Source organism: Elephantulus edwardii, unplaced genomic scaffold, assembly GCF_000299155.1.
Source record: "Elephantulus edwardii isolate Elephantulus edwardi_28Jun2011 unplaced genomic scaffold, EleEdw1.0 scaffold00048, whole genome shotgun sequence".
NCBI lineage: Eukaryota > Metazoa > Chordata > Mammalia > Macroscelidea > Macroscelididae > Elephantulus > Elephantulus edwardii.
The window spans coordinates 6,103,738-6,113,429 of record NW_006399798.1 but is presented as its reverse complement, the minus strand read 5'-3'; the positions used below and the strand labels follow the sequence as shown (position 1 = coordinate 6,113,429).

Genomic DNA, 9,692 nt, shown 5'->3' with positions numbered 1-9,692 from the left:
CACAGCCCCCCAGTACACCTTCAGCACACAGCCCCCACCTTCTTGAGCACACAGCCCCCCAGCACACCTTCTTCAGCACACTGCCCCCCAACACACCTTCTTCAGCACACAACCCCCCGGCACACCTTCTTTAGCACACAGCCCCCGGCACACATTCTTCAGTACACAGCCCCCCAGCACACCTTCTTCAGCACACCTTCAGCACACAGCCCCCTGGCACACCTTCTTCAGCACACAGCCCCCACCTTCTTGAGCACACAGCCCCCCAGCACACCTTCTTTAGCACACAGCTCCCCAGCACACCTTCTTCAACACACAGCCCCCCAGCACACCTTCTTCAGCACGCTGGCCTTGTACAGATTGGCCATCCTAGTGGCCTGGAATGTCTCGTGCTCCAGCTCCACAGCTCTGGTCAGGGGGTCAGCTCTGTGGGTGGGGGAGCCAGACGTCAGCAGGCCTGTGCCCGAGAGCCTCTCCCTGGTGACCGTATCCGTCCAGGTCAGAGCAGCTTTGGGCACAGAGTTGCCCACCTGGGTCCAGGACACGCTCTGGCTTCAGCAGCAGGACTGAGTTCAGGCCTGCCCCCTAGTGGGGCGGTGAGGACTCACACCCCCTGGGAGCAGACGGCTCACAAAGAGGGCCAAGTGGCCAAAGGCAGCAGGGCAGAGGTCTGAGGTGGGGGTCCTGAGGCCTCCGAAGGACCAAGAGCTTGGAGAGGGCTCTCAGCCAGGGGTCCTGCTATGTCCCTCCTCCGAGATCTGGGGTGCTCACCCCTCAGTGACACTGGCAGCCTGGCAGTTGCTGTGCAGGGCTTCCTCCAGGAGCCGGAGGCAGTGTTCTCGGGCCTGTGGGAGACACACACATCCAGGCCTGGGCAGCGTCTGGGGTGGGGGTGGGCAGGGACTCCCCCACCCTCATACCTTCACTGTGAGCTTGGGAATCTTCCTGCTAGAAGCCTCTTTCAGGGGGCAGTCATCATCTAGAGCGAGAAGGGGTGGACGTGTCCACACTACCTTCTGTGGGTGTGCTCTATCCGCCCACAGCTCACAAGTCCTGGGGCACCCCTGCACTCACCTGGGGGTACAAACTCTTCCACCTTGGGGTCTCTGCCCTGAAAGAGTCATAAGGACCCCTCAAGCCCTAGTAGCACAGACCTCAGGCCCAGGACGGAACCACCTGGGACCCGGCTCTCTCTGAGCGCCCCCTCGCCCACACCCTGGCCTGATGCCCGTCCATACCCTGGCCCCTTCACCTTGCGCAGCTGCATCTGCTTCTGATAGAAGAGGTTCCACTCCCGCTTGTGGGCCTCGCCTTGGCCCTCATCCCCGCTGCCTCCAGAGCCCTCGTCGTACCTGGGGCAGGTTGGGTGTGAGCAGCCCTGCAGTTCTCAGCACAGCCAGGGCCACACGGAAGTCCAGGGCAGACCACAGCACCGGCTTGTCTCTGCCCTGTCCCTGGCCTTGTGGGAGGGGAGGGGAGGAGAGTGACAAGGTCTACACTCTTCCCAGGGGACTGGGGCCTCAGACACCTGGCCGCTCAGCTCACCTGCTAAAGCCCCCGTAGCCCCTGCGACCTCCCTCGTAGAGCTCAGGGTCAAAGCCATTGCCCAGGGAGGGCCTGATGCAGGTGCTGCTCCAGCCGCTGCTGCTGCGCTCCACAGCATCCAGCTGCCTTCGCACGGACGCGGGGTTCAGACAGTGGTCACAGCCCCTGGTGCAGGTGGGGGGCGCATCCCCGAAGTACTTGGCAATGGCAGCGTGGCGGCACCTGGGGCAGAAACACAGCAGCCATAGGGGATGAGGGTCCAGGTCAAGTGCTCACTCACCCCTCGCCTTTCCGCCAGCGAATGTCAGCGAGTCATGTACTGCAACCCTTCACTGGCCTCTCTTCCCACGAGCCTCAAAGGGGGCTCTGACCCTGGCCACTGTGTGCACGGCCAGGAGCTCATGTCCCATGCGGGGACGTCCAAAGATGTCAGGCTGGAACCCTGTTCTGTCCTGTTTCTACAGGTCACCCCAGCCCAGCCCCAGGGGCTCCCCACCTTGGGGTGGTTATGTTCTTGGGAGAACCAGCCTCGTCTGTGACACTGTTAATCAGAGGAAAGTAGGCCTTGTCCATAGCAAGGGCTGCCTGGCACTGCCCTCCACTCTGGCCTGGGGCAGTAGAGGCAAGCTGCAGGAGGTACCCCCACCCTCCACACACTCTTTGTTTCTTTCTTGGTGGTCTCTTCCTCATCCTCCCACCAAGCCTCCACCCTGCTGCTGGGGTCCTGACTGCTGGCCACTCATCTCCCTTCCCACTGCCCAACCCTGTCAGAGTGCGTGTGTGGGGACAGCTGGGAGCTGCCCGAGGCTGTGCTGAGGCAACAGTCAACCCTGACACAGGCCAGAGGCCCAGGAGGGGACACTGGCTTCCCCAGGCCCTGACAGTAGCCACTTCTGTGGGGAATGCAGTCGGGTGGGGGCCCAAGAGGAGAGGTCAGAGTAGAGACGGAGCTGCCAGGCGCCACACCCAGGAGAAAAGCAACTGGTGTCTGAGGCTGTGAATGGAGCTCTCTCAGAGAGGGTCTGCGGGGTGCGGGCAGCACTTTGGGGATCAAGACCCCAGGGACAAAATAGCCATGAGGGGAGGGTGTGGCTCACTTTACACAGCCAAGTGGGGAAGGCCACTTGGAGGGGACAGCAGTCAGTGCAGGCTCTCTGTCCCACTAGGGGTCTCTCAGAGGCTCCAGGTACAGGCCACCCTGAGGACTCTTGTCCTGCCCCGCGAGGCTGTAGGAGGTAGATGGGGGCACAGAGGCTGGCTGGCTCCCCTTGTTCCCCCAGCCGGCTCTGATTCACTGGGGGTTTGTTTTCAGACTCAAAGGGATCCTTTACAGCTGGACTGGGATCAGTCCACTCCCTGCTCCGGGTGCGGCCAGCTTCGCCTGTGGGGTGGTGCAGACCACCAAATGTCAAAGGGCCCCCACCCCTGGACACCAGGGCCCCTCCCTGAGGGCAGGCCTGCGGACATACTAAGGACGCTGGGCTCTGGCACCGGAGCCCACAGTTTCCTTCCTCTCTGCCCAGGGCCCTGAGGAACAGGCAGCCCCTCCCTGGGCCCGCAGGACCCTGACTGGATGCCAGGGGCAGAAGGGCCTCCCAGGGGCTCGCCTGGGTGGTCCTGCAACTCCCTCTCTGTTTACTCTCCTCCCCAAGAGGGACAAGCAGGGCCTCAGCAAGGAGTGGCCTGCAGGACAGGCAGGGATGTGATGGGACACGGCCAGAAGGGCTCGCAGTGAAGTCTTGTGGGGGCTAGAGGGGAGCTGGGGGGTGCCACCTGGCATCCCTCTCCACCTCCCCCCTCAGATGGGGTAACTCTGGGGTCCCTTCTGTCTGGGAATGAGACCTCTCCTTCCATCAGCGCCCTGCCCAGCCCAGCCCAGCCCTGACCACACCACAGGGCGGGCAGTGAGGGCGGGGAGAGGAGGGTGGAGGGATGGGAAGAGCCAGCAGCCCAGCAACCGGGCAGTGGTTCTGGATGAAGCTGAGCTCCCGGTGCTGGGTGAGGGGCGGCTGTGCTAGGGGCACCACCACGGGTGCAACCTGACACCTGGATCTCCAGGACGACCAACAACAGCAAAGCCGGCGGCTGCTGGCTGTCCAGGCGGCTGTCAGTGGTGAGGGGTGCAGCCTGGGTCTGGAGAGAGGTGCGTACCGAGGCAGGAAGAGGAAGGCGTGCAGAGAGGAAGAGGTGAAGGCTGGGGCCAAGGAGGCAGGAGGGCTCACAGACCCGGACACCTGAGCCCAAGGTGAGTGGTAGCAGGAAATGAAGGGCACAGTGTGGCTGGGCCCTGATGCATGACCACGGGGACAGGCATCTGGGGCCACACCTGACTGGTTTCCAGGAAGGCAGCCAGGAAGTCCCCCACTGAGGGCAAGTCACCCTCTGTCAGGAGGGTCACTACTCAGAGGGCCAGGCGGACACAGGCTGCCTACTCTGCAGGTTCCACTAAGCCCTTCTCCATTCAGGGAGCTTAGGAGCGGCCTCAGCCGCCTCAGTCCGGCCCAGCCCGGGCGACTGCACTTCACTGCCCTGCCCCGTCCCTGGATCCACGCAGAAGAGCCCAGTGCCTTGTGCCCCGACGTCCTCTGAGGAGCCCTCGGGAGGGGTCACACCCTGTGAGGTTACTGACCATTTCCAGGGCAGGAACAGTTTGGGCAGCTGGTGCCAAGCGGGTCCTGACGTACGCTCTTCACACGTCTGCCCGTGAGCCCCCACCTCTGCCCAGGAGTGGGAGGGTGCCTGTACAGAACAGGTTGGTGGGGGACGGTGACAGTGGCGACTGGCTGGGCAGCACCACCCCAAGTGTCCGGCTCCCAGTGTCTCACACCAGTGTCAGCCTGGATGGTCCCCTGAGCTAACACTCTGGTATATAACGAGAGAGACAACATGGCCGGGGAAGAGCGGGAAGCAGGGTGGGTCCCGGTGTTCTGGCTGGACCGAGGCCGTGGGGTCTGGGCAGTGGCGAGGAGGAAGGGCATCGGGAGGCACACGGCAGATCCAGGCACATGCCGGGCTGACGGGAGACCAGCCACTGACGGAGGGACAGTGGGGCCGACTACACCCCTGGTGGGCAGGGGTCTGCGTGCCTATGTCCCTTGAAGGGCCCCCTGAACTGGGATGGCAGGGGGATGTTCCTGTCACCTCCACCTATAATTTAGCACCAGCAGCCACAAGGTAGAGCCCTCCAGGCCCAGAAAGGTGCAGGGTGGTGAATGGGGAGTGCGAGGGGTCAGAACCGAGGCAGCAGGAGGCCATCAGGCACTGAGGGTGGGCACCAGGACTGTGGTTAAGCCTCTGGGTCCACAAGTCTCCCACAACGGTCAGTGATGCCTCATTCTAGCTATGTCTGCAGGAAGATAACCAACCGCAGAGGACTAAGGAGGGAAGGGTACCAGCCCATCAGGGCCAAACACCAGACAGAAGCAAGCGCCCTCTGGAGCCCTCAGCCACCTTGACAGCTCTCCTCTCTGGAGCTTCCTCTGGCACCAGGGAGTGGTCTGGCCTGCAGGACGGCCGTCTGTCCCACTGAGGGGCTCTCTGTGCAGGAGGAGGCTATGCCAGACAATGTCTCAAGGCCCTCAGCTCTGACGGCTCCCACCCTGACCTGCACCCCAATCTCCTCTCTTGCTATCACATCTGCAGTCCCCCACTCCTGGTGGCTCCAGGACCCCACAGGCAGGCCAGGCTGCTCTCCCCTCCCACGGCCTGTGTCCACCTCTTGGGACCCTCTGAGGGCCCACGAAGCCCCGGGCCTGGCCTTGCCAAGGCTTCCTGGCTCACAGACTTGGGAGCAAGGCTTGTGGCGATTCTGGGCTAGAAAGACTGGAAAAATACTGAATGGTCAGTCGCCTGTGTGAGCCTCCCTGCCGTCCTCCCCCCAGTCCTGGTGGCCGAGGGTACAATGCCAGCAGCTGGATGTCTCCTGAGGCCCCTGCAGCGCACATACCACTCGGGTCACCTGACTGGGCTATATCGGGCAGCCAGGCCATCAGGCCCTCCTGGAAATAGCACCACTAGGGACTATCTGGGGGCCTGCTGGAATGTGCCCCTCCACTGAGCAGGACAGGGCCTGGACCCCTCTTGCACGCCCTACACCCCCAGGAACTATACAAGATGCTTTAAGACGTCAGAGAAAAGGGGACATAGCAGCTGTCTCCTGTCCACAGTGTGAGGGATCAGGTCAGACCCAAATGGGCACGCTGGACTTCTAGCTGGCTACCGAGGGCTGGGAATTCGGTCCCCGGGATGCCCTGGACACAACACCAGGACATCTCCCATGGGCTACAACTGGGTGGACTGCTACTCTTCCCAGTGTCCTCCGCTTCAGAGCCTCTGGAGGGCAGCTGGCTTTCTAGTCCCAACTTCTGACCCACCAACCAACCACTGCTGCCCAGCCAAGTCCACGCCAGCCCCCCCTTCCCTCCCGGGGGACCTGATCGACTCTCAACACCCTGCCTCCCCTGGCCTTCGGTGTGGGCGCTCCCTCCTCTGAGGAGCATCTCCTTGGGCTCCATCAGGCCCCTCAGCGTGTATGAGTGGGGGGACGCTCCCTCCTGCACATGCTCATACTAGCACACCCTTCAGCTGGCACCCCAACCCCTGCTCCAAGAATAAGGTGACAGGCCTGTCCACTTGGAGGAGATGAGGCCACAGAGGCGTCAGAACGAGGCAGAAGGGATCTCATGCCAAATGGAGCCACGCAGCAAGCAGGGCATGAGACCGGCCTCTCCAGTGGCCCCAGACTATGGACGAATGCCTGTTCCAAGTCATACTCGAGACTCCTGTCCAGGTGACATATCTGGTCAAAGAGTAAGTAGTTAGCCAGTGAGGCCACGGGACACTTGGCTAGGCTGCTTAATCCTGCAGGCCGGTATTCCCCTCGTCAAAGGCAGGCGGCAGGAACGGAGGCCTGCGGACTCTGCTCCAGTACGCTCTGCCTTCTAGGACACTGGACATCTGGGGCCCTCACTTCTGCATGGGACGAGTGAGGATGAGCTGACAGGAAACCCCGTCTACCTCTTCCAGCACCTCTGCCTGCCACCTCCCTCCACCTTACTTAAAAATGAGCCCTGCTTCCACTGGTCATCCTGGCTTAGCCTTCTCTGGGCACACTCACAGAAGGCAACGGAGGAGGCTGACAAAACTGCGCAGTGCTTCAAGGGGGCTGGCTGACAGGACACGGGAGGTGACGCCTCCAGTGCCAGCGACCCAGGGGCAGCACAGACACAGGGGGCGGTGACCTGGGTGGTTCTAAGCACTGGTGGCAGGATCACCATGGTGACCAGGTTCTCAGGCCACAGAAGAACCAGAACAGAGGCCCCAGCTGGGGCAGGGGGAGGTGGGCAACAACACAAGCAGTGGCCTGGCACCAGCCCTGCCGGTCGGTCCGACCTCCAGATGAGCACGGCAGTAGGGTGGACCAGCTCAGGCTAGGTGGGCACAGGCTGGCCCGGGTCCCTCAGCCCACAGGAGGGAGGCGGGCTCGGGGAGGTGCTCTGATACACCACGCTCCCTGAATCCCAGGCGCAGGTCTGGCCCTTCCCTTCCGTCTCCTGGGCACCACAAGACAAAAGCTTGTCTTGTCTAGGCTATTGGGCCAAGCTGCGACACACCTGGGGAGGGATGGGATTCTCTGGCAACAGGGAGGGGCTGGTTCAACCCATCCTGGAACTCACAGCGTGGACATGAACCGAGTCAAGGCTGGCAGGGAGGATCTTTAGATCACAGGGATGGGCAGATGGTAGTGGAGGTGGAGGTGTTTGGGTGGTGGCAGCGGTAGTGATAGAGGTGGAGGTGACGGTGGTGGAGGTGTGGCGATGGTGCTGATGGAGGTAAAGGTGGTGCTGGAATGATGGTGGTGGAGGTGATGGTGGAGGTGGGAGTGATGGTGGTGGTGGTGGTGGAGGTGATGGGAGAGGTGGAGGTGCTGGTGGTGGTGACAGAGGTAAAGGTGGAGCTGGAATGATGGTGGTGGAGGTGGGAGTGGTGGTGGTTGTGGTAGAGGTGGTAGAATCTGTTAGCATCCTTGAAGCCATGACACCTCCAGCTAGCACTGGCATCAGGTGGATATCTGGGGAAAGCACTGGAAGTACTGCCTGCGACCCTGGGGTCAGGAGCGATCCTGGGGTCAAGAGCGATGACTCAGGACAAAGCAATGGAGCCAGAAGTTCTCCACCTGTTATCAGCACCATCTCCAGTTCCCCCTGCCCCAGGGAGTAGAAACTGGGTGGGGACTGTGGGCCACCAGGAGGCACAGCCCCCCACCCCTTTCTTCCTCCTGAGCTGGGAGCCAACCAGACAGACTTGTTAGGCGGGAGGAGGGTGGAGAGCGGTGGCCTCTGCAGCACGGTGGGCGGTGCTGCCCCAGGAGCTCCAGGTGCTGTCCCTCCCAGCACAGGCCGGCGCCCCAGCACCATGGCAGGCCGCAGCTTCACACAGGATTTGCACGATATGGGGAAGAGGCTGCTGCTCAAGTTGCAGAGGCTGCCGAAGGCGGAGATGGTGGAAGTTGTGGCCATCTCAGTCATCCTGCTCTTCATCGGTGAGCCAGGTGACCCCAGGGCTCAGGGAGGGCTGGATGTCCGCAGAGGGGAGGGACCGTGTGCGGAGAAGCAGAAGAAAAGGACTTCCCAATCTGCCGGCATGCAGGTTAGGCTGTTGGGGACAGGGGACTCTTCCCATCGCTCAGCTGATGGCTATCTGGGGACCAACGCCGGCATTCCCACCACAGGACCAAACCAAACAGTTCTGGGCAGTGGAGGGCACCTACAAGGCCTGGGGGGGCGGGCACAGGGACAGCTGATGACTCTCGTCAAACTAAACTGGCCTTGGACTTGGCACACTTCCAAAGGGGCCTCCTCTGAATTGGGGCCTCCTCCTGAGAGATCTTTGCTCTCTGCTTTCTCCTCCCTGACCTCTAGCCACTGCCCTGCTGTTGCTGTTCATAGCCTGCAGCAGCTGCTGTGTCCACGGCTGCTGCCCCCAGCAGCGAGGCAGGAAGACCCAAGTGCGCCCTGTGACCTCGCCGTAAGATGGTGGCCCAGCCAGAAGCTGGAGAGGACCTGAAGGCACACAGCATGAGCCCCAGCTCCCGCCCAGGTCCACCGCCCTGCAGCCTTCGACCCTGGACAAGGAGCCACTGGCCCAGTTCTGGGAGTGCCCAGGTATGTGGACACCAGAGCCTTCTAAAAACATGGAGCTGGTCTGGGCACAGACTTCTCAGCTCCTAGTGGACAGCAGGTGCTGAGGTGACAGTGACTGTGTCAAAGGTGGAGAAAAACACCCCAATTTGTTGCCTATCTGCACTCTCGGACTGAACAGGGAAGCAAGGCCCTTCCTTGATGAGAAGAGCTCACACCTGTGCCGAGATCCCACCAGGTGGGAACACATCAGTATTCCAGTGTTTGTCTGTTTCTTTGCAAATAAAAGCTTTTTGAGTTATGTGTTCCTGTGACACCAGACTCCTTGCAGGCTGGGATGGGCTCTGAGAACAGGAGGGCAAGACTGGAGACTGGCAGGCATGAGTGGCATGGACGAACGGGAAGGTATACCCTGAAACAAAGTATGAACGGGAGTGCATGGCCTGGCAAACAGGAGAGCATGCCCTGGACCTGTGGGTGAATGGAAGGGCACAGTCTGGCACAAGGAATGAAGGGGAGGGCATGGCCTAGAATGGTGGACAAACTCAGTGGATGTGGAGGGGGGGCATGCCCTGGAACACAGACAACGGGAAGGCATCCCTCAGAACAACTGATGAACAGGAGGGCACGCCCCATAACAACAGATGAATGGGAGGGCATGCCCTATAACAACAGATAAATGGCAGGCCTTGCCCTGGAACAGATGAACAGGAGGGCATGCCCTGGAACAGCAGATGAACGGGAGGGCATGCCCTGGAAGAGAAGATGAACGGGAGGGTACGCCCTGGAACAGATGAACAGGAGGGCATGCCCTGGAACAGCAGATGAACGGGAGGGCATGCCCTGGAAGAGAAGATGAATGGGACGGCATGCCCTGAACAGATGAAGGGGAGGGCATGCCCTGGAACAGCAGATGAACGGGAGGGCATGCCCTGGAACAGAAGATGAACAGGAGGGTATGCCCTGGAACAGATGAAGGGGAGGGCATGCCCTGGAACAGCAGATGAA

At 61.4% G+C, this 9,692-nt stretch overlaps 2 protein-coding genes across 2 annotated transcripts in view; one reads left to right on the top strand and one right to left on the bottom strand.

Annotated features, from left to right (window-relative positions):
- RECQL5 (RecQ protein-like 5) overlaps positions 1-9,692 on the bottom strand; it is a 35,037-nt gene that overhangs the window by 2,566 nt on the left and 22,779 nt on the right. Inside the window, exons 8-13 of the mRNA XM_006886370.1 lie at positions 1,546-1,767; positions 1,253-1,352; positions 1,075-1,111; positions 921-979; positions 772-845; positions 333-426 (exon numbers count right to left, since the gene is read on the bottom strand). Coding sequence (XP_006886432.1) covers positions 333-426; positions 772-845; positions 921-979; positions 1,075-1,111; positions 1,253-1,352; positions 1,546-1,767 — 586 coding nt within the window. The remainder of the gene's footprint in view (positions 1-332; positions 427-771; positions 846-920; positions 980-1,074; positions 1,112-1,252; positions 1,353-1,545; positions 1,768-9,692) is intronic.
- SMIM5 (small integral membrane protein 5) lies at positions 7,960-8,575 on the top strand. Its single transcript, XM_006886297.1, has 2 exons — positions 7,960-8,086; positions 8,466-8,575. Exons 1-2 carry the CDS (start codon positions 7,960-7,962, stop codon positions 8,573-8,575), a joined length of 237 nt encoding a protein of 78 aa, XP_006886359.1.

Excerpts from the sequence above, each read along its gene's own strand:
- SMIM5 (XM_006886297.1), top strand. The coding sequence starts at position 7,960 with ATGGCAGGCCGCAGCTTCACACAGGATTTGCACGATATGGGGAAGAGG. Across the intron at positions 8,087-8,465 it reads AGTCATCCTGCTCTTCATCG|CCACTGCCCTGCTGTTGCTG; the intron begins GTGAGCCAGGTG and ends CCTGACCTCTAG.